We start from the raw sequence: 25,790 nt of genomic DNA, 5'->3' as shown, positions 1-25,790 counted from the left end.
GGAAGGATTTTTGGCTGAAAGGAGTATATAAACGGCTATTAGAGATTTCTGATGTGGTTCCAGTTAGTATACCAGTGTTATGGTATGATTTTTTTTAAAAAAAGTGAACTGTTCTTTTTTTTTCATCCCACTTATCTCCCGCCCTTCTCTGAAGACTCAAGGCGGCTTACAATCTAAGAAGCACAAATCAATGTGCTTAGCAATAGCCTTCATTCTATGTATATGCCTGCTTACTAGGGCTTTCGCCCCCCCCAGTGGCATTTTTACAAAGTCAGCTTATTGCCCCCAACAATCTGGGTCCTAATTTTACCTACCTTGGAAGGATGGAAGGCTGAGTCAACCTTGAGCCTGGTGGGACTCGAACCTGCACTAATTGCAGGCAGCTGGTGTTACTTAAGGAGGCATTAGCCCACTGCTCCACCAAGGCTCAGTAAAAAAAAGTAATTTGTTTAAAAGTAAACAAATTAAAAGAGCTAGCCTCCCAGTAAATTTTATTCCATAGATGAATTACTTTTGTAACTTTCTGGAGCTTTTATAGTAAGATTTAGAGTAAAAGGATGATATTGTGCCTATTTATCTACAGTTATCTATCTACGGAGGGGAAGCAAGGTTAACATACAGCACTCAACAGCCCAAATAGTCTAAAACCAAATTATTTGGATTTCTCAATGTTGTCCATCTTAGCATAAAAATTTGGATACCTTCAATAGAATATCAAAAATATCATTTCTCAACTGTTATTCCAAATGTGTTAGCTGCAAAATAAGTTTAGCAGTCAAGGATTTGGGGATTTGATGCTTGTATTTGATACTGGTTGCTGTCAGAGCTTCTGTGTTGCATGGAAAAATCATTTGTTCTTTCCCTGCTGGCCTTCGTGCCTTGTCAGAAGACTCTAAACTAAAGCTTGATAGGTTAACATCTGAACAACTTGAGGACAAATATTCTTGTCACATGCCTGCTCAATACACTTATGAAAAAGAAACATGTGTATCAACGTGTCCTAGCACTTGGGAACTTGTTTATGACTGGCAAAACAATAAAATATAATTTCACTTGTAACACAATAAACTAGGGATATTCTTCTTCATCTCAAATTAAGGCTTTCAGTCGCTCTTCCATCCCACTGGTTTAGTAGTTTAATTGAAGCGTCGAGCTTTACTATTGATTTTGTTCTGCAGTTCAATTTTTAAATGATTTCACATTTTATATTATTGAATTTTTACTGGTTTGGATTGCTTTCTTTTAGAGTGTTGGATGAAAACAGAGCTTTAAAAAGATAGTATAAATATTTTTTATTAACCTACCTTCATTTCAAACTTCTGCAAGCCTTCTCTACAAACTTGACTATTTTCCCCTAATCTTCTTTGACTCTTGACACTCCACTTTTCTGTTCCTTTATTACACAGAATTTAAATTACGTTATTAACTGTTGGAAGAGTCCATTAACATTCTGCTGTTTGACACAGCCTTTCCAAGGCATGACATTCAGATCCTCAACAGTTTTTATATAGTCACAGATATTACCTCTTATTTATTTTTATCTTCTGACTGAACAGAACACTTTACATGGAAAGAACCAAAACATTTCTGACTTGACAACTTTACTGAATTTACTTTTACCTGCCCAGACAGATGGCCACTTATTCATTATTTTCTGCAAAACTGTTCATACTGATATACTGTATGTAATTTTAAAAACAATAGTTCTGATTTTTATTCCTTCGGAATAAATCAAGGGAATTTTTTAAAAAAAAATCAACAGTGTGATATTTAAATATACACTACTCAGAGGCAAATTCTTCTGATTTTGTTGGAAAAGATATCTTAGGCAATACAAAATTACAGCAGCATTTTATTATGAAAATATGAAAGGATTGTTCAAAACACAAAAAGCCACTTTACCATTACAGCCCAAATAGAACAAATCAATTTGTTCTATGACTGTAGCTCAATTCAAACGAGTTATCAGGCCTCAGGCCTGATTAGGTAAGTTATTCTATTAATGTTATATTTGGATAGCTGGTTATATTTTTAATTTCCTTACATGGCCAGAGGCATTGACTCAGTATAATCTGAGTTCCAAGCTTAATATTATTTGACAATTCTAAAGAATGGATCAGTCCTTGATTAAAGTATTAGGTGCATTTCTACATTATTTTAACAAATAAAGGACTTTTGGAGTCCTTAGCCTCCAAGCCAGGTCATAATAAAGCATGTGTTCCATTGCAAATAGTAATATACAGGTATTCCTTGACTCACAACTACAACTGAGCCCCAAATTTCCATTGCTAAACAATACATTTGTCAAGTGGTTAAGTGGTTTTAGACTGTTTGGACAGATGAGTGTTATATGCCATTTTACAACCTTTCTTGTCACAGGTGTTAAGTGAATCACTGCAGTTGTTAAGTTACTAACAGGGTTGGCTCTGGCTTACTGTTGTGATTCCTCACCAACCCATGGATCCTGAGTCTCAGGAATCAGATAAGGAAGAGGAAGGGCCTGAAGTGACATTAGAGTCAGAGGAAGGCTCTGAGGAGCTCCAAGACTTACAGTCTGACAAGGAGCCTGGCCCCTCTACTCGTCCTCAGGCTGAGACACAGCTGTGCTGGGAGTCTCAGTTGGACAGTGATGAAGCACAGCTGGGAAATATCCAGGATGCACAATTTTTCCTTTTAGGGATTGATTTTGCTGTATTCATCACCTTGTTTGCTTTCACTCATAGACACCCTCCCTCTGTCTCCCTGCACTGTGCTATTTTAACTTTATGTGATCCCTTGATTTATTTATTTTTTTCATTTTATTTAACATTGTAATATTGCTATCTTAAAGGGACGTGGTGGCTCAGTGGATTAGGACGCTGAGCTTGTCGATCTGAAGGTCGGCAGTTTGGCAGGTCGAATCCCGAGTGCCACGTAACAGAGTGAGCGCCTGTTACTTGTCCCAGCTTCTGCCAACCTAGCAGTTCGAAAGCACGTAATGCAAGTAGAAAAATAGGGACCACTATGGTGGGAAGGTAACAGCATTCCGTGCGCCTTTGGTGTCTAGTCATGCCAGCCACATGACCACGGAGACGTCCTCAGACAAGTGCTGGCTCTTCGGCTTTGAAACAGAGATGAGCACTGGCCCCTAGAGTCGGAAACGACTAGCATGCATGTGCGGGGGAACCTTTACCTTTAGCTTTTTATTGCTATCTTGATGACCTGAACCTAGATAAACTGCTAAATCTTTTTAAAGAAAAGTATTTACAAGTAGAACTCATTAATGAGCAACTAAGATGATTAGGGGACTGGAAGCTAAAACATATAATGAATGGTTGCTGGAATTGGGTATGTCTAGTTTAATGAAGAGAAGGATGAGGGGGGACATGATAGCATTGTTCCAATATCTCAGGGGTTGCCACAAAGAAGAGGGAGTCAAGCTATTCTCCAAAGCACCTGAAGGCAGGACAGAAGCAATGGACGGAAACTAATCAAGGATAGAAACAACCTAGAACTAAGAAGAAATTTCCTGACAGAACAATTAACCAGTGGAACAACTTGCCTCCAGAAGTTGTAAATGCTCCAACACTGGAAGTTTTTAAAAAGAGATTGGACAATCATTTGCTGAAATGGTATAGGGCTTCCTGCCTAAGCAGGGGGCTGGACTAGAAGACCTTCAAGGTACCTTCCAACTCTGTCATTCTATTCTTTTCTGTTCTGTTCAGTGACTGACTGCCTTGGACAGCAACAATTCAGTGTTATGACACTGATTTAAAAGGTAACTTAGCAACAAGTGCCCATATTTACTACCTATGCAGAATTTCTTCCCTTCTTAGTCACCTGTTTGGCATAACAGCAAATTGTTCTGTGCCTGACCCAGTTTTTAATTTTCCTCTCCCCCCTCACAGAGCAGAAAGATTGCCTAAACAAGCTGTCTTTTTCTGAGCTGCTTTTCTTCACAGTGTAAAACTTCCCTAAAAAGTGCTAAAGGCAAGTTAACAAGCTCAGGTCTGTGACCTTAATTAGTTGATTAGAAGGCTGTGTCGCTGCTGCCTGAAACTGACCAGATCGTAATCAATTTCACACTAAAGTCTTTTGCCTCCTAAGCTGTTCATGGCTCATAGTTTGGTAGGCAAGCAGCTTTGCTATTGCATTGTTTATGTGTGTGGCTGGTTATTCTCTTGTAATCCCTTCCTCTCCAATGAATAGAAGTACAAACTTTAATTCCCTTCTGCTGATTATCTCAGCTTCAGAATGAAACATTCCCAAGCATGGGGAGTGAGGAAAAAGGGGCTATAAGATTTGCCGTTTTAATCAGTTTTTGTTCCTGATTTTCCCTTGAGCTCTGGAATTCTCCCCTGCCGTTTGGGCTCACTCCTCTGTTTGGCATCACATCTTATTGATGCTGCAAAGCTAATGAAAGCGGAAGTAAAATTGGAATCATTGTTACTGTCATGTGATTTTTTTTTCATTTAGCAACTGCTTCACTAAAAAAAAAAGTGAGTTGCTGGTCTCACTGGCATTGCTAAGCACATTGATTTGTGCTTTAAACTGTAAGCCGCCCTGAGTCTTCGGAGAAGGGCAGGAAATAAATGGGATTAAAATAAATAAAATAAAAATTGCTAAACAAGAGCTACCTGCATTTTACATTTTTGAAATTGCAAATTTTAAAAGAACAAAGAAAAGGTGCAGAAATCTAAACAATATGGCAGCCCTGGAGGAAATAGCTACGCAGGGTAGTTAGTGATCACCCAAGGCGACAGCACTTTGCAAGCCATGCAGCTAATGATAGCTGGGGCTATACTGGAATAAAATTTTTGAAAGGTTTCACTCTGAAGTTCTTAAAGCAGCTTGACCAGAAAGCACTACTTTTGAATCATAACTAGAAGAGAAAAAAAACAGGCTAGGAATTATATGGAGGAATATCACGTTATCCATTCCTGTTCTCCAGAAGAAAACAATAACCTTTATCAGTGATGAGCTAAACAAGATATACAATAAATAAGGCTGTATCAGAGAGATCTGTGAGTGAACCTATCTCAAATGCTTGTGGGAAATGCAACATAGGATCCAAATTAAAAATGTGCCTTTCCTGATTAAAATTTAATTATATAAGCCAGTGATCACAAATGGGAGGGAGGTCTCATTTCAGGAGCTGCTACCAAGTTGTAAATGTAAATAGTGCTTTCTGATTTTGCTTCTAATGTTTAATGTTTGTATTTTAAAAGACAAGATTGAACTCCTTCTTTTCCCTGATTAGGAACCCTAAAGGGTCCAACTGGACCAACAGTAAAACTGGATAATGTTTCAGATTCAGTTCAGAAGAGGTCCTTCAGAGTGCAAAGGAGCATATATGCAGTGCCTGTCTGCCATTCATTTAAAAGTGCAAGAATACCTGCATTGTCATTCCAAAAAATTTATTTCAGAGTGATTCTGAACCATTTCACGGTTCTACCAAACAGTAATATTATTGTGTTGCTTTTTCTAAATGTTATGTCCATGTATATTTTTATATGTATGGCAGCCGGTCCACCATGTTTAGGCTTAAAAGCTAAGCAGGATCTTGTCAGATAACTACTTGGATGGGAGACCTTTGGAGAAAATGAAAACTGTAGACCAGGAGTGTCAAACTGCCGGCCTGTGGGCTGGATGCATCATAGTGAAACCACGCCCACCCCATTGCCAGCAATGCCAAAAAAAGTCACAATACATTGTGACACGTCATGTGACATTGTGAGTTTGACACCCCTGCTGTAGACTAAGCCAAGAAGTAAAACAAAAAATATTTAGGAAGAAACAATGGCAACCTACTTCCATGCTTTTCAAGAAAAAAAAACATGGGTAGTCAATGTGATTGGATGAATTCTGTAGTTTCTGTATAGACTATAGAACAAAAAAATGTATTGCCATATAAATACAAAGCATAGAACAACCCAGTGCAAGAGGGGGGTGAGGAGAGGGAGAGGGAGGAGACAGGGAGACAAGGATGAGAAGCAAAAGGGTGTCTCAGAAAAGAAAGTGGCATGTGTTTATATGTCCTATATCTCCAAAAGAAGATACTGTTCAACAATCATGAGCATTGAGGGGGGGCGTCTCTCAAAAACTGCAAGTCAATAGAGACCGCATCACAATTGAAGTGCTGCCCCTTTTGTATATGTCAACACATGTACAGAAGACATAGGGCTTCAGTTATAATGCCATATGCACCATGTTGCAAATTTTGATGCCAAGAAGCCTTTGGGTGCCCTCTCAGCTAGGTTGTTTTCTTACAGACATTTCATTACCAAACTAGGTAGCATCATCAGTCCAAGTCAAATATTCTCCTGTATTGATTTTGACACCCCTCCCCTCCTGCAGACATTGCTGGTTACTGTGCTGGACTAGAAAAATACAACAGTAAGATAAATAAATGTACAAATGATGATCATACTGTCAGTATACAAGCAAAGGACTCTGTACTCTTTTTGTAAATGTTAAACATAAAAAAGAAATGATGGGGACAGAATTGTTTTGTCAGGTGCATTTCAGCTGCTTCTTCCTCTTAACCTCTGCCATAACCCTTTCATGATCTTGAACAACCACCCCAGGTGATCTTTCTGTCCAGGCAGGAATAGATGACAAGTGTTAGAAAGACCCGAGTTTGTTCTTTGGCTATGCCAAAGGAAGCCAATAGGTGAAACTAATGCTGTTGTCCTTTCTACTGTTGTGTGGTTCAGATTATAACTCCAGTGAGAAATTAGTTGTCAACCTGGGGTTCACATCACAGCTGTCCTGCTTTGTGTTTGGCAGTAGGCTGAAGTAAATGTATGCCACATCAAAATCTTATCTCCAGCTTTCATATCCTTTGGGAATAGGGCGGTATATAAACCGAATAAATAAATAAATATGTAGAAGGAGTAGGTTATCAAACTGGCATTTTAGCTGAAGGACAAAAGCTGGCTCTGAGCAACTAAAAGAAATGTTCAAAATATAAAAGGAATGAAAGGAAGGCATTTCCCCCCCCCCCCCGCTCAAAAAAAAAGCTGACACATGAACTTAAAGTTCAGAAGTGTAATAGCAAGGTGGTTAGCTGAAGGACAGCCTTAAAAATGTTCAAGTAAGTGACAGGAGAATTATATGCATTTGTGATTAACACCACAGGAATAGGAAACTGAAACCAACTCTTGTGATAGATAAATGCTCTCTGAATGCGTTTGATCCAACATGTTAAAGTAAATCAGAACGAAAGTAGATGCTGTACTGAATATTCATTTGAAATTATAGAGTAGATCTCTTATCACCTCCTTCCTCAATTTTATTGAAGACTGCAGTCAGTGACAAGATTGCTTTTAACCTTTTCCCAGCCACATTTCTAGGAAAATTCCTGGAGCAATTAAAAAAGACATTTCTATTAGCCTTAGGGGTAAAATAAAAATTAATAGAATCAATGGTAGCTTCTTCCTCATCCCCACCTGCACCCAGTGGTGGGATTCAGCCGGTTCGCACCACTTCAGCAAAACCGGTAGCTATTTTTTTGTTGCCCAGGCCCAGAATGGACTTCTGGAAGTGGCATCCACACAGAAAACTGGTTGTTCACATATTTGAAACCCACCACTGCCTGCACCCCCAATAGCCTTGTTAGAAGGGAGGAATTTTACCAGGTGTTGAGTCAAAGAGGAAAGTTTAAAGGCTTTCTGAATATAATGTTCCGTTGTTTCCCATTACTGTTTTTTTTAAAAAACTGACCTGATTTTCATCATATCAAGCTGGCCCTTTGGGTAAAATCAAGTTTTATATCCAAAGTGCTTGAATTATAAAGGAAAAGATGTGGAACAGATGTGTCCAACCTGTAGCCCATGGGCTACATCTAGTAATGTGGCCACACAAGTTAATAATAAAAATATTTAAAAAATGGAAGTATTTTATTTATATACATTAACTATATTATATAGGAGGGCAATTCATAAATAAACTCCCATTTGGTTATCAATGACAGACACTCGCAGATACAGAACTTTTATTACACACATTAGAAAACTACATTACATTACTTTTTGAAAAAATCGCCGGTCAAATTGAGGCACTTGTCATAACATCTTACAAGGTGTGAAATTCCTTAGCAGTAGTCGTGCAGCGCCAAATCTGGGTTATGGGGAGGTTGATTAAAAACAGCCCAATGGAACTGCTTCAAAAGTTCTTGGGTACAACTAGCGTTGTGTGGGTGAGCATTATCGTGAACTAACACCGCACCGAAAGTGGTGCCATAGAAAATCCCGCCAAATGTGAAGATGCCAAAGGAGTACTGCTAGTGAAGTTCATAGAGAATGGTTCGACCATCAAATCAAAAGTCTACTTTGAAACACTATGGAAACTCAGACGAGCCATCCATAACAAGCATCGGGGCATGCTGACTTCCGGTGTGGTGTTGGTTCATGATAATGTAATTTTATAATGTGTATAATAAAAGTTCTGTATATGCGAATGTATGTCATTGATAAAAAAACCGAGGTTTATTTCCGAATTGCCTTCATATTTTATATTCAGGCCAGGACAATTCCTCTTCACTCAAACTGGCCCAGCAAGTCAGAGGTTTGGACTTGCCTGGTATAGAGATGCAATCAAATCTAAAAGAACAGCCCTATAATTTGAATTGCAAAAAAGGGGCTGGCCTCTTTTGTCATGCTCTCTCTCTCCCCTCCTCCTCCCATGCACCCAGAAAGTCAACTACTGTACATTCTATGCCAATATTTCTCAACCTTAGCAAAGTTAATATGTTTGAACATTCGTGCCCAGAACTCTGGAAATTGAAGTCCACACATCTTAAAATTGCTGAGTTTGAGAAACACAGTGTTCTTTTATGGAATCCCTGCTGTTTTCTGAGGTTGGTTGGTTGCTTGCTGTTTTGTTACCTGACTAGGTAACCTCATCAGTGTGATAATGCTGTTGCAATGATGTTGCTACCTGTATGGGAAACAAAATGTCTGCAATCAAACAAACAACCTCAGAAACCACATGAAAAGTCAAGGGCTAACTGTGGGCCAATCAGTTTTTTAGCCTAGGAAATCAACCTACAAGGATTACTCTAAAACGATAAAACTAAAAGTTGCAGTAATGTTGTTTCTTCTGATTGAAATTATGAACTTCAGCTGGAAAGAATATTTCTTTGGGCTAAATTTAATAAGAACTGTTTATTTGCAGTTTATAATATTTTGTGCATCAAATAATTAGAATAAGCATGTACAAATCTAAATGAAATCATAATCTAGGAAAGGTAGCAGTTTGTTATATTAGGTAGATATGCTTTAAACAGTTACTTTTTATTGCTTATTATGATCTTTTGGCAATAAACGACTGTTTTTTATCCATCCCGGTGTTCGAAGATTTTATACTTTAAGTAAATATGCCTGGGATTTGTATTTTTAAAATTATTAAGAATCTATCTATCTATCTATCTATCTATCTATCTATCTATCTATCTATCTATCTATCTATCTATCTATCTATCTATCTCTGTGTGTGTGTGTGTGTGTGTGTGTGTGTGTGTGTGTAATTTTTTTGGCTTGCTTTATTTATTTATTTATTTATTTATTTATTTATTTATTTATTTGATTTGATTTGATTTAATTTGTATACCGCCCTTCTCCCGAACGACTCAGGGCAGTGAACAGAGCAATAAATACCAAAATACTAAAATACCTTGCTTGCTTTATATATATATATATTGCTCAAAAAAATAAAGGGAACACAAGATAAGACATCCTACTATTAAATACAGTACATTGTGTTATTTAAGTGTTCCCTTTATTTCTTCTGCCAACCTAGTAGTTCAAAAGCATGTAAAAATGCAAGTAGAAAAATAGGGACCACTATGGTGGAAAGGTAACAGTGTTCCGTGCTCCTTTGGCGTCTAGTCATGCCAGCCACATGACCTTTACCTTATTTTTTGAGCAGTATATATATACACATATACATATACATATACATATACATATACATATACATATACATATACATATACATATACATATACATATACATATACATAAAGGTAAAGGTAAAGGTTCGCCCGCACATGCGTACTAGTCGTTTCCGACTCTAGGGGCCGGTGCTCATCTCCGTTTCAAAGCCGAAGAGCCAGCGTTTGTCCGAGGACGTCTCCGTGGTCATGTGGCTGGCATGACTAGACGCCAAAGGCGCACGGAACGCTGTTACCTTCCCACCGTAGTGGTCCCTATTTTTCTACTTGCATTTTTACGTGCTTTCGAACTGCTAGGTGGGCAGAAGCTGGGACGAGTAACAGGCGCTCACTCTGTTACGTGGCACTCAGGATTCGACCCGCCAAACTGCCGACCTTCTGATCGACAAGCTCAGCGTCCTAACCCACTGAGCCACCACGGTGTATATATATATATATATATATATATATATATATATATATATATATATATATATATATATATATATATATATATATATATATATATATATATATATATATATATATATATATATATATATATATATATATACCGGAGACTCTTAAGTGGTTGTTCTTCCTCTTTTTTTTTTGCATTCCGTGATGGGGGGTGATTGTGTAACTATGCAGTTCTGATCTTGGTTTGACGGAGCGCTCTGTGAGCGCTCACATTGTCTGCATTCATGTCATGCACGCCACTCCTCTTCCCAACTCCTGAGGGCTTGATACACAGGGGGGAGATCAATATGCCGATTGATCGAGGAGTGGTCAGAGAACCAAGCTTCCTTGAATAATCATCCGCCCTTGGTGTTATCACAGGCAATCGCCTTAGCTCCCGTCAGATTGAAGGTGTGCTTGTTTGTGGCCATGTGTGCCCACACGTGTGAATGTTGTTCTTGTCTTTTGATGGCGAGCTCGTGTTTGTGTATCCTAGTCTTCAGTTGTTTTGCAGTCTTCCAAATATATATATTGTATTTCACTTACAGATGTATCTTCCCTTCTTTCTGTTTCAGGCACAATCTTGGTAGACAGCATGTTGATCAAAGGAACAGCAGGAGGACCTGATCCCACTATTGAACTCACGTTAAAAGATAACACAGATTACTGGGTCATTTTAGATCCCATCAACCAGAGACTTTATCTTAACAGCACTGGACGAGTTCTGGACAGAGATGTAAGTTGTTTTCTTCATCACTCATCAACTCAATTCTTCTTTTAAATTAAACTTCTAGTTTCAGGATTTTTTTTCTTTTTCTTTTAATTTTTATTATGAGTAATGAAAATGGGAAATGCACATTTCTGTCATAAGCGTATTTTTTACTGTGAAAGAAATTCTATTGAGCTCTTCTAAATATATTAAATTGTAGCCATAGTAGGTGTCTCAAGTCATGGATGTATGTTAAGAACCAAGCATCCTATCAAGCAGATTTTTATATTTTCTTGGTCATAGTCAAAATAATAGTATAATTTTTATCAAATGGCATAAATGACTTGATTCATGCAATGGGCTAGGCCTTAAACTTCCATTACAAATGACAGTGTCTGAATTCATTCCACGCACAAATAAGAAAACTGTCTTTTACTTGGTGTGATTAATTAATAAATATACTAAGAATTGGGTAACAGTATTGATGCAAGCTCTGAATGGTATTTTTAGTTTTAACACTTGAGGTTTTATATGAAAAGCAAATAAGCCGATGATTTCAATTTGGTAAGCTAATAATAAATATTTAAGGGAGTTGTGGCCATATCTGCCTTAATGGTTGCATTTCAAAGCATTGAAATAAGGGCTGAAGAAGCTGTAGTTTGCAGTGTATTAGCAACCTTCAAAGGCCTGTTTATATTCTGTCAAAGGTCCATTCAAATCCCCATTTGGATACTGTTATTCAAATGCTATTATCACTTTAATGTAAATGTTAAAGGGACAACTAAGTTCTTGAGAAAGTTAGCAACTGTTCTGCTAGATACTGGGAGAAAGGTTTATGATCAATCATAAAACTTTTTTAGGCCAGTTGTTGAAGGTTCTGCTCTGGCCATGTAATATCTCTGAATGGACTCTTAGTTCCTTAAATTTTTATGAGCACCCAACTCAATAGTTCTTTAATATTCTGAGCAGTTGCATTTAATAATATAAGCAGTAATAGTAGAGATAAGAAAGACATAGTACATATTAAGAGTGGTGGAAAGACCGTGGAGATAACATTGCTATAATGGAATGTGTAGTTGAAAGAGAAGTAGAGGGGAATGTTGGCAGTAGCATCTCAGCTTCCCAGGAAAGAGGCAACACACTCCAGTGAGGGGCCCATGGCAAGAGACCGCATGTATCGAACTGGATAGTAGTAGGAAGAAAACGTTCAAGGTAGCCACACTCTGGAATGTCCCTGGATATACTGTATTTATTGGGTTAGAAAGTTATAACTTTAGTCTGGTAAAATTCTGTCTATTAGATGCAAGCAAATAAAGATCTGGACTTTAATAGATCTCACTGGCATTTCTGGGGATTGGGCCTGACGTCTGCTGAGGTTGTTGCCTCTGTTAGACGTGATACTGTTTGCTGGACAGATTGACATCTTTCCAACAATGTTGCTCATGTATGTATTATAATATGATACATGTGAAGACATACACTATGCTTAATCTGCTTCTCACCTCAAAATAATGAAAACGATGAATTCAGTTTCCACCAGTTATGACTGAAAGAGGCTCTAGTAAAAAGGGAGACAGTTGAGAATGTATGTGGTTCCAGAGCACTATTTGCCCACCTTTGTCTAAGATAAAAATAAAGTAACCTGATTATAAATGATATAAATGTGATGCAGCTTTGAAGGATCCTCATCAACAGTTGTTTTATGAATGAACAACTGTTTCCAAATGTAAGATTTCCTATTTATTTGTGTCTAATTTCTATGAACAGCCTGTAATATAACATTTTTAGAATCATTTGATTTCCTATGATTATAAATGCAAATAGTACAAGTATATTGTGAGTTCTGTGTAGCTATAATAATATTATTGATGTCATAGGTTCATGATATAAGAAGTAAATCTATCAATTACAAGGCAAGATCAGTTTTACTAAGGAAAAGAAGAGAAATCACCTCTACTGTCTATTCAAACAATTTATTCTTAGGTAATTATCATTTCATTAGGTAACCAGGATTAATCCTAAAAGAAATTTTAGAGCTCTGGACATTGAATGCTTGTTCTTTTGTTTTTGGCTGGAAAAAAAATCCCTCTAGGACATTTCAAAATACATCAAAAATAAATTCAAAATACATCAAAAACTACTATTTTATTTCACTTAGGGAAGTGAACAGATGTATTCAAGAGTATCTCCATCTGACAATGTAACCTATACAATTCTATTCTCTCCAGAAAAGAGCCACGTTGTATATGTGAGAACCATAACCAAAGGAACAGCTAAGTAATTCAAAAGAGTTTCTGCCCTCTGGCCACGCCTGCAGCTTCTGTCTGCTGTTCAATCACGTCCCTTATTTCATTATCTTTCTTTGGATTTAGGGGCTCCAGGACATGTATTGTATTTTTCAGTGATCTGATGAAGCCCTGAAGCATTTAGGTTTTGAAGCAAAGCTCTAGACCCCTGATTCTTTTTCTTTTATTAACCTTTTTTAAAAAAAAAACTTTATTGAATGTTTTTAGAAGACAGGCTTTTAAAATCATCACCATTCATCTTTATTCCAAGAGCAAACCAGTACATTTCAATTTAGTTTCAATAGATTGAGCATTTTATTCAGTGAAAAAGAGAAATTAAAAAAGCAAATGCACTATAAGAAAATGTGCCTCCTTGTGGAATGGTAATTCAGTAAATAGTGGAAAACAAAGTGTAAAATCGGGTTTCAATGGTTTGAAATGCAACCATTAAGGCAGATATGGCCACAGCACGGAGACGGCATTGGTCGCTCTGGTGAATGATCTCTGGAGGGCTCGGGACAGGGGATGTTCCTCTGTCCTAGTCTTATTAGACCTCTCAGCGGCTTTTGATACCATCGACCATGGTATCTTGCTGCGGCGTCTCAGGGGATTGGGAGTGGGAGGCACGGTTCTTCAGTGGTTCTCCTCCTACCTCCTGGGACGTTCGCAGTCGGTGTTGGCAGGGGGACAGAGGTCGACCTCGAGGCCTCTCGCTTGTGGAGTACCTCAGGGGTCGGTCCTCTCGCCTCTCCTGTTCAACATCTACATGAAGCCTCTGGGTGAGATCATTCATGGTTTTGGAGTTGGGTATCATCAGTATGCTGATGATACCCAGCTTTTTATTTCGACCCCAAACCACCCCAGTGATGCCCTCGATGTGATGTCCCGTTGCCTGGAGGCGGTTCGGGTCTGGATGGGGAGGAACAGGCTTCGGCTCAACCCTGACAAGACTGAGTGGCTGTACGTACCGGCATCTCGGGAAACTCAGATTATTCCATCTCTTACTATGGGGGGTGAGTCATTACCCCCCGTAGATAGGGCTCGCAACTTGGGAGTCCTCCTAGATTCACAGCTTTCTTTAGAAGATCATATAGTAACTGTGACTAGGGGGGCCTTTGCTCAGGTTCGCCTGGTGCGCCAGTTGCGGCCCTATCTAGACCGGGATGCCTTGCGTACAGTCACTCATGCGCTCGTGACCTCTCGGTTAGACTACTGCAACGCTCTCTACATGGGGCTGCCCTTGAGGACCACTCGGAGGCTCCAACTGGTGCAGAATGCAGCAGCGAGAGTTGTGTTGGGGGTTTCCCGATACTCCCATGTTACACCTTTGCTCCGCGAGCTGCATTGGCTGCCAGTTGTCTTCCGGGTGAGATTCAAGGTGCTGGTAATGACCTTTAAAGCCCTACATGGCATGGGTCCGGAGTACCTTAGGGAGCACCTGCTGCCGGCGTCAACTTCCCTTCGCCCAGTCCGCTCCCACAGAGAGGGCCTCCTCAGGGTGCCACCGGTCAGAGAGTGTCGACTGGCGGCACCCAGGGGGAGGGCGTTCTTTTTGGGCGTGCCTGATCTGTGGAACCGTTTACCGGTAAAGCTCCGGATGGCCCCCGACCTTCGCTCCTTCCGACGTGATCTAAAGACCTATTTGTTTGAAGAAGCCGGCCTGGTCTCATGGGTTTTGGGATTTTATTATGTTTTTATGTATTTATCTGTTTTATTGGGCATCATGGTTTAATCTTTTCTTAATTTTTGTACTTTTGTATTTTAGTATTTATTGCCCTGTTCACCGCCCTGAGTCCTTCGGGGAAAAGGGCGGTATACAGATTAAAATAAATAAATAAATAAATAAATAAATAAATAAATAAATAAATAAATAAATAAATAAATTTAAAATTCTTAAGTGAGAGATTCAAAATAATTAGGGTAAGTCTGTTCTTGCCAATAAATCCCAGCTTCACTATTTTACCAATAAAACCTTACTCAGTTGTAAAATCTATGAATGAGATATTTGGATTCAAGAATTATCTCAATGAATTTTTGTGTAGAACCAACAGATATGGCTATCCTTTTTATTCATTCATTCATTCAAACAGCAAATGCACATGGCTGCCCATTTATCAATGAAACTTCAGACAGTAAACAGAACAATAAAACAGCATAAAAGTAAATTATGAGAAACCACATTGAGGCAGTATAGGAAATAAATAAAGGTAAAGCAGCCTCTGCAGATTTTACTTTGCTAATTGTGACCAGCTTTAGGGGACAGTATAGAAAATATCTTATCAGTATCTTTCATATACTCACACTGGGCTCCATTAAAAGTGCCTGGGTGAAAAGTCAGATCTACAGCAGCCTTCTAGAAGGCCAACAAGGTTGCCAACATTTAAATCTTGTGTGTGTGTGTGTGTGTGTGTGTGTGTGTGTGTGTGTGTGTGTGAAGGGAGGGGAGGGAGAGTATTCCATAAGACACATGCCACAATATGAAAGTCACACTTTCTAGGTCCCACTAGGTGACACGCTTCACCAAGGAGACCTGAGTATGCTGTCTCTGCTGGATCTAGTGAGATGGGCAGAAACCATCAGCGATTGGTATTCCCACATCTAATGTGACCCCATCCTATGTAAGGGCTTCAAAATGGGGAATCAGTGCTTTCAACTGCATCTGGAAGTCTACTGGGAACTACAAAAAAAGTGTAGCTTTTATGACTGAATCTGGGGCCATTTAACTAGCTATTTTTTGCATATTTTAGACAACCTTCTAAAATTTTAAATGACGATTTTTGTGACCTTAGAAATACTGTCTTCAGAAACTGGAAAGATTTTCACATTAAGCAGGTGCTCTTCTACTGACCTATCATAGTGCTTTATGAAAAACTGAGTTAAGTGCCATAGTTGGAAAACAATTTCTGATGCTGTGTCCCAGAAAAAAATATCATTGGTCTGGAAAAGAACAAACCAAAAGTTTAGGGACAGAAAGATCTATGTTCAAGATTTAGGGATTTTAACTTTTAAAAATTAAATTAAGTTGAAGTGGGATACGATAGAGCCAGGGGGTCTTCAGACTCGGCCTTTTTATGACTCATGGACTTCAACTCCTAGAATTTCTCAGCCAGCATGCCTGGCTGAGGAATTCTGGGAATTGAAGTCCATGAGTCATAAAAGGGCCGAGTTTGAAGACCCCTGTCAGATAGAGCTTTGTAAAATAATGGGCATTATATAAGGAATAGAGAGAAAATGTAAGACTCACCAAAGAAATCCAGAGCAGTTTAAACAATGCTTCTTTTGATGCCAAACAATACATTCTATAATACATTCATAATATTGTGAAGGAAAGTGATATAAATAAAAAAACTTGATGAATCTATAAAGAAAGGATATATTAAGAAAATGCACATTAAAAATTAGTATCAGTTGTTGCTGAGCAATTAGCATGCTTGTTTTTCTACTTTGCTGGTAGTATTCTCAGATGTATCACAGCAGATCACTGCTGATTAAAAAAGATCTGAATTTGATTGATCTTCAGTTTTATCTATTGGGTCCTTTGTGCTTTTCTTATGCTGCTTCTGTCAGTACAAATATAGTCAGAGTAATTACAAAGTTCTCTAGGAATAACATTGGAATTACCAGGGCTTTTTTTGTCATAGAACGCTCAGAACGGAGTTCCGGCACCTTTTTTGGATGGAACCTTGTAGGGTAGGCAAGGCAGGTTGTATGACATGTGTGAGTTCCGGCACCTTTTTCTTTTACAAACAAAGCACTGGGAATTACACATAACTCATAAAAGTTAAATCATAGAAGAAAAATGTTTATATTTAAATCTATAAGGATAGAATCAGTCTAAGTGTTTTTGATATTTTTGGTTTGAATTTGTGATGCTATAGTTGTCAACAAGTTGATAAAATCTTAATTTTTATTAATTCTTCATTAAGCTATAACTGTAATTGCTATTTTTGTTTCTATTTGATCAAATCTTAAAATTAAAAACTTCCTTTACATTATGAAGTGACTGCACAGATTTACAATTCTGATTGACTGTTGAATGAGTTAACATTATCTAGGCAATGAATCTGGTCCCAAAGCAAAAATCGTACACATTATTTTAGCTACACAGACAGAGAAGAGGCAATGGCCTAATTCACACATTTTGCACTTCTTTGCTATGAACTAGGATAGGTGATAATTTTAAACTTTGCTGGAAGATTACAAAATTCAAAACACCTCCTTTTTTAAAAAAAAAACAGAACTTAAACTGCTGTCATTGAAACTGAGCCTTCTAATAACTCTTAGTCTATTTAATTGGGAAATTTGTTACTCTTCTGTCAGCCAAAGAAAAAACACAAAGGAAAATGGGTAGAATTTTCTGCCTAAACATAGACTTTAATAAATTGGTTCCCACTCCTGAAATAGAAGAGGCAGCTGTGCAACTAGGCAGTCTTTCATGCAGGAACATTTTTAATGAGGAATGCCACCAAATCTTTGGCTATTAAAAATAGTTTGTTCAGAAATATAGGGAAACAAGGAAAGGTAACAATCACAGGATTCCAGATGGCCTAATGGAGAATAAAGGTAAAGGTAAAGGTTCCCCCGCACATACGTGCTAGTCGTTTCCAACTCTAGGGGCCGGTGCTCATCTCCGTTTCAAAGCCAAAGAGCCAGCGCTTGTCCAAGGACGTCTCCGTGGTCATGTGGCCGGCATGACTAGACGCCAAAGGCGCACAGAACGCTGTTACCTTCCCGCCGTAGTGGTCCCTATTTTTCTACTTGCATTTTTACGTGCTTTCGAACTGCTAGGTTGGCAGAAGCTGGGACAAGTAACAGGCGCTCACTCTTTTACGCGGCACTCGGGATTCGACCCGCCAAACTGCCGACCTTCTGATCAACAAGCTCAGCGTCCTAACCCACTGAGCCACCACGTCCCTACAATGGAGAATAAGGACATCTGTTAAAGCATGAAGAAACTGCATATAAGCAAACTTCCACCAAGCACTAACTATTCTTTCTGCACAAACGCCTATGATAGTATGTTTTGTCCACCAGAATCAGATACAAATCTCCAATAAATTGCACAGCTGCCTAGAAAATAGCTCAACAAAATAGTAAAATGAGCATGGGTGCTCATCTCAGACTAAATGAATACCAGCACTCCGTAGATAATCTTAAGAGCAAACCATGACCCCAAAACATACACACACACAAAATGCTGAGAACCACCATCAAGAGTACATTTGCAAGAGAAGCTGGAAAGGAAAACTATATTGTTAATCAAATTGCTCAGGTTAAACCCCAAACATCCTTCAGAAAGGTCTTGTAGGAAATGGCAAGTCTAAAGTATAACATAGACAGTGCTAATCAGAATTTTTGCAGCATTTAAAACTACGAGACTTGTAACAGAGACCCAAGAAAACAATCATACCACAGACCTAGAAGAATACAGAAAGGGCATCAATGATCTCACCTAGATGGGTAATGAAACATCTGCAAGACAACAACCAAGCTCAAATTACAACGAGGGCTCCATACTTCAACCCTGAGCTACATATATTATGTTCTATTGGAATGAATAGGAATCATCTTCTGTTGAGATGCTGGATTTTGGCATCATGACTACTTGGATTTAAATCTCAGAAGTGTGCTAGTTCTATATTTATTTATTTATTTATTTATTTATTTATTTATTTATTTTATTTAACTTATATACCGCCCTATTCCCGTAGGACTCAGGGCGGTTTACAGGACAATTAAAATCATACCATACAAAAGTTAAAAATTTTAAAACAGTTAATTAAAACAGTTAATTAAATTTAGAGCCCAAAATTTAAAAGTTAAAACATTAAAACCCAATTAAAACCCCTCAGTCTAGGCCTGACAGCTCAAAGAGCCAAGTTTTCAGGTCCCGGCGGAATGAGCGGAGGTCGGAGGCAGTCCTAAGTTCCATCGGAAGTTGGTTCCAGAGGGCAGGCGCACCCACAGAGAAGGCCCTCTCTCTGGGAGTCACCCGCCGGCAATCCTTTACCGGCGGTACCCTAAGAAGGCCCTCCCTGTGGGAGCGCACAGGATGATGGGAAGTTGATGCTGGCAGCAGGTGTTCCCTCAGATAATCTGGACCCAAGCCATTTAGGGCTTTATAGATCATCACCAGAACCATGAATCTCACTCGGAAGGCAACCGGAAGCCAATGCAGCTCGCGGAGAAGAGGTGTTACACGGGAGAGTATCGGGGAACTCCCATCACAACTCGTGTGGCTGCATTCTGCACCAGTTGAAGCCTCTGAGTGGTCCTCAAGGCAGCCCCATGTAGATATAGAGATATGTTTATCTCTGTAAATATTTGGAAGGATAAATAGCAAGGCTGAACTTTATGACCTTCAGGTGTGATTTCAATATAGGCATTTTGTTTGGGGGACTTGTCAGTTTTCCTTCTTCACCTTCAGACAGAAAGGCAGTGCAGAGATTGGTGAGGATGGCAGAAAAGATTATTTGGAGTTCACTCCCTTCCATCCAGGACAGAGCATATAACCGTTGCTTGAACAGGGTCCGCAAGCTTGTCTGGGACACTACTCACCCTCTTCACAACCTGTTTCCCTTGTTACCTTCTGGGAGGAGGCTTCATGGTATCTGAAGCAGAACATCCAGAATCAGTCACAGTCTTGTTCCATACAGTATTAACCTTGTGAACTCTAAAGCTTCCTCCTTCCATTATGTATTCAAGGTAGACAGTGATTAATATTTATGTGTTACTTACAGAATATGTAGTGGGATTCAGCCAGTTCGTACTACTTTGGTAAACCTGGTAGCTAATTTTTGTTGCCCAGGCCCAGAATGGACTTCCGGAAGCGGCATCCACACAGAGAACCGGTTGTTCACATATTTGAATCCCATCACTGATACATATGTTGTATATACTATGTTTAACTGTGTGTTATGTATGTGTACACTTTGAGAGCAAGCAACTAAATTTCATTTTTAATGTATGTCATTGTGCCCACAGTAAAAAATGGCAATAAAGGTAATCTATCTATCTATCTATCTATCTATCTATCTATCTATCTATCTATCTATCTACCTATCTACCTATCCACCTACCTTTGTCTTCAACTTCCAACAGAAGCTTCTATGGCTATCTCACTTTCTGTCAAAACATGGAACTGTCTGTCTGTCTATCTATCTATCTATCTATCTATCTATCTATCTATCTATCTATCTATCTATCTATCTATCTATCTATCTATCTATCTATCTATCTACCTAACTACCTAACTACCTAACTACCTAACTACCTACCTTGTTTCCAACTTCCAACAAAAGCTTCTATGGCCATCTCACTTTCTGTCAAAACATGGAACTATCTGTCTACCTACCTACCTACCTTCTTTGTCTTCAACTTCCAACAAAAGCTTCTATGGCCATCTCACTATCTGTCAAAACATGGAACCATCTTCCTTTGGCAACTCCAAGATGTTATCTTCATTTGCTATCTCTTTGCCAGTTTTCTCTATGATGCTATAGTAATAACTGACTTCAAATCTCTCTTATATTTTACACTTTACATTCTTGCGTTGTCTATGTTGCATATATTGTATACATATATTGTATATGCTGAATTTTGCAGTATATGCTCTGGGGATGGATTTTTCTTGGGGGGGGTGTTTATTGTTTGTTTATTTTAATGTTGTATACTTCCCCAAGTAACAGTTTGAGTTGTGTGGCCTAATATCAATAAATAAATTAAAAGTCCATGCCAATGTTGTAAAGAAATTTTGCTAACCAGCTGTAGTACTGGACTTTTGACTGGTTTCCAAGTTGTAGCAAAATGAAGATTGATGACTTTAACTTATAGGTTCTAAAGTTTTTAAGGCCATCTTATGTCACTTTCCTTATCAGATTTGACCTTAGACACAACCAAGAAATGTGATGAAATCTTGATTTAACAGACCATTTGGGAAGAAAGAGGTATCAGACACGAATATTGGTTAAGTCTGAATTTACATAATGGCATAACATACCATTTGCATCATTATTTGATTTACATGGCAATTTATGCCATTGCTTAACAAATGATGTAATTAAGCAAATGATGTAAATAGATATAAATTTAGATTTATAAGCAGCCCAAGATGGCATGGATTAATCTACAAAGAAAAACACCTTCTGACTGCAAACGTTATTGTTGGAACTACTTTTATCTGATACATCTGTAGAACAGGCAAAATTAATATATTTTCCAAAGCAAGAAATTATTGATCTCTATAAAATTATATAGAAAACAAATATATATATATATATATATATATAAATTTTAGATTGCTAACAAAGAATTAAAGGGAGACTTTGTTAGCAGTCACTGTTGTGACTACTGCCTGTGGATGGCCTTCGGTTAGGCCGAAACAGGAAATAAAGATTTGTCCCATGTTTGGGGCCTAGCAAGGTAATCTAAATAGTTAACAAGCATTTAACATACTATATATATATATATATATATATATATATATATATATATATATATATATATATATATATATATATATATATATATATATATATATATATATATATATATATATATATATATATATCACTTTCCTTATCAGATTTGACCTTAGACACAACCAAGATTCATTTCCTCAAGGAAAAAAACTCTTTAATTTGGTAAAATGGCTTTACCAAATGGCTATACCAAGGGTATGCAACCTTGTCTCTTTTATGACTCATGGATTTCAACTCCCAGAATTCCTTCTGGGAGTTGAAGTCCACGAGTCATAAAAGAGCCAAGATTGCCTACCCCTGGGCTATACTGTCTTTTGGGGGAAAACACACATTATTTTTTCTCATAATAATATAGTTCAGACTAAGAAAAGCCATGGTGTCTCACTTGATATTTTTAGTATCTCATTTAGAAGTCTTCTGACTTCTGGAACAAAGTGATTGAAGAGCTATTCCTGAAAAAAGTGTTGACACAGACCATATTGTTTGTGAATCTATGCGGGGCAGTTGATGCGTAATGTATTTTAACACTTCTGAATAATGTGACTTGCCAACAATGACTGACGTTAATCTATTCAAGGCAGTGGCATTTGCACAAAGTAACAATGGGATCCATTTCATGCCTATCTACATCCTGTTGGGTTTTTTTTACATCTAAATGCCTGAATGTTCTTGAGAATCCAATGTTCGAACAAACCAGTCTCTTTTGCATTGTAAATTTTGACAGTTTGATGCCTTCATCATTGATGAGTTTGTTTAAGCTTTTCCTGTAAGGGAGTATCTTTTCCATTGCTCCTCCATATTCAAAGGTTTGTTGACAAAAGTGTTCGTTAGTGATTGCACTCCATTTATAAAATTACCAAAGCCATCCATCATTGGTTTTAAAACTTATTTTCACATGGTCAATCCATTTTGTGTACTTTAACACCCTAAGGCTTAACATTTCAGCACTTTCACCAAATGATTCACCTGGCCCCATTTTTTTTTCCTTGCCACAATTTCAGCTTTTTATGTGATAGCATTTCTATCATAGAGAAACTTAAGTTTTGTTAAGAAAAACTGACATGGTTTGTTCCTTAGCACCATACTCTCTTTATTCATATGTAATAGGAAGTCCTGATCTAATGTACTCTATTTGTTGCTTTACACTAAAATTTACTTTCTTTTTAACACACACACCCAATCTCTTGAAGCCATGGTTTGTTAAGTACTGTAATATATCCACACAAAATGATATAAACAATGCTAGAGGTAATCCTTGACTTACAACCATTTGTTTAGCAAGCATTGGAAGTTACAAGAGCACTGAAAACAATGACCTATTACCATTTTTCACACTTAATGACCACACTAGTATTGCCATGGTTACGATAACCAGCATTCATTACTTCATATGATCTAATGAAAGATAAATATTGTTTGGAGTTCAGCAACCTTCTGGTATGTTTTCCTTCTCCCAATTTTTCAGCCTAGCCTACAATCTTGGGCTTTCCCAAAATGTCCTATTCAAATAATAATCAGGTCTTACTCTGCTTAGTCCCCCCCCTTTAATTCCTATAATATTAAGCATCAGTGGATGTAAGACAAGTTTGCCTTCTAATACAATTAATGTTTGATGAAACAGAAGATAGATTGATCTCACTTATATTCTTTAAAAGCAGATCTGTTGTATCTGAATTTACTATTTGACAATTAGTTAAAGGCAAAATGTGGTCATGACATTTGTCAGGATTTAGCCTAAAGCTTCTGAACTATTGTAGTGATTGCCTTACATTAAAATATATTGTATAGGTATATAATATCAGTTGCACTACAATACTTACATCTGAAATATACTGACAATCATGATATCAAGTGTAACCTTTATGGACTAATTACAGGTAGTTCTCAACTTACAACTGTTCTTCTAGTGACCGTTTGAAGTTATTACGGTATTGAAAAAAGCGACTTATGACCATTTCCCACACTTATGAGCATTGCAGCATCCCCATGGTCTTGTGATAAAAAATCAGACACTTGGCAACTGACTCATATTTATGACAATTGCAGGGTCATGTGATCCCCTTTTGCAACTTTCTGACAGTCAAAGTCAATGGGGAAACAAGATTCACTTAACAACTTTGTTACTAACACCTGCATTGATACACTTAACAACTGACAATAAAGGTCATAAGTGGGGCAAAACTCAATAAATATCTCACTTAGCAACAGAATTTTTGGGCTTAATTGTGGACATAAGTTGAGGACTACCTGTACTTATACTGATTTGAGAACAAGCCCAATGAACTAAATTAGCTTTATTCCTCATGATGGAATTAAGAGGATTTCATCCCACCATAGGTATCCATACTTGGAAAATACTTTAACGTACTTATAATTTTATTTTTTTTCTCCTTCACAGCCACCAGTGTCCATTCAATCTATTGTAGTCCAAGTCCAGTGTATTAATCGAAAAGTAGGAACTATTATCAACCATGAAGTTCGGATCGTGGTGAGGGATAGAAACGATAATTCTCCTAAATTCCAGCAAGAACAGTACTATGTCACAGTGAATGAGGTGAGGTTGTTTTTTTAAAAATTCATGTTATTATTACTATTTGTTTTCATTTTTTCTAATAGATTATAGCTTACAACATAATGTGTTTGCACACAGCAGCTTTATTTGCTTAAGTAACAAGCAGCACTTAAGGTTATTTATTCATTTCCATTCGATTTTGAAAAACTTGCTGCAAGCAGAATCCCCAAATTAAATAAGTAAATCCAAACCTACCCATCCAGAGCATGTTGCCATAATTATATAAAATAGTACCACAAAAAAAGATTTCATCACAAAGAAATGTGATGAAATCTTGATTTAACAGACCATTTGGGAAGAAAGAGGTATCAGACACGAATATTGGTTAAGTCTGAATTTACATAATGGCATAACATACCATTTGCATCATTATTTGATTTACATGGCAATTTATGCCATTGCTTAACAAATGATGTAATTAAGCAAATGATGTAAATAGATATAAATTTAGATTTATAAGCAGCCCAAGATGGCATGGATTAATCTACGAAGAAAAACACCTTCTGACTGCAAACGTTATTGTTGGAACTACTTTTATCTGATACATCTTTAGAACAGGCAAAATTAATATATTTTCCAAAGCAAGAAATTATTGATCTCTATAAAATTATATATATATATATATATATATATATATATATAAAAATTTTAGATTGCTAACAAAGAATTAAAGGGAGACTTTGTTAGCAATCTAAAATTTACACAAATATGAGGTGTCACTGTTGTGACTACTGCCTGTGGTTAGGCCGAAACAGGAAATAAAGATTTGTCCCATGTTTGGGGCCTAGCAAGGTAATCTAAATAGTTAACAAGCATTTAACATACTATCTATCTATCTATCTATCTATCTATCTATCTATCTATATATATATATATATATATATATATATGGAAACGTAGAACATAAATGAGTGATTGGTGGCCATTAGATTTTGTAAAATGCAAATTATACAGTAAACATTAGGAAATATGTATAATATTCACACATAAACACAAATACACATATATACACATACAAACATATTCATACATAAAAGCTGCTAATTCCAAACCTATTTAAATATTTTATTCTGGTCCCTCTGATAAATTCTAGTTAAATCTTTTACTGTAAATTCAAATAATGTGGCCAAATTTTGTCATGTAATATATTAAGATGTGCAATAGATTCTTACTTAATTAGCTAATCAATATCAATTTTATGTATCCAAGTGTTTTAAGGACTGGTCATTGAGAGCAATTAAGATTCAGATTCAGAGATAAGTGCCACCAAGTATGTCAATTCTCCAGACTGCATCCATAACCGTGGACTGTGGGGTGAACTCCACACTCATATTTTATCTCTTGCATCAAGATTGGCCAAATGGAGACCCAT

General features: G+C 37.5%; 1 protein-coding gene across 1 annotated transcript in view; it reads left to right on the top strand.

The window, feature by feature from the left end:
• Positions 1–25,790, top strand: part of PCDH15 (protocadherin related 15) — a gene marked incomplete at its 5' end in the record, with an annotated part of 435,974 nt that overhangs the window by 54,645 nt on the left and 355,539 nt on the right. The window contains 2 exons of the mRNA XM_081330024.1: positions 10,948–11,108; positions 24,245–24,400. Coding sequence (XP_081186150.1) covers positions 10,948–11,108; positions 24,245–24,400 — 317 coding nt within the window. The remainder of the gene's footprint in view (positions 1–10,947; positions 11,109–24,244; positions 24,401–25,790) is intronic.

This window comes from Vipera berus (assembly GCF_964194415.1).
Source record: "Vipera berus genome assembly, chromosome: 5".
Lineage (NCBI taxonomy): Eukaryota > Metazoa > Chordata > Lepidosauria > Squamata > Viperidae > Vipera > Vipera berus.
The sequence above is the reverse complement of the archived record's forward strand: the minus strand, read 5'-3'. Positions and strand labels throughout refer to the sequence as shown.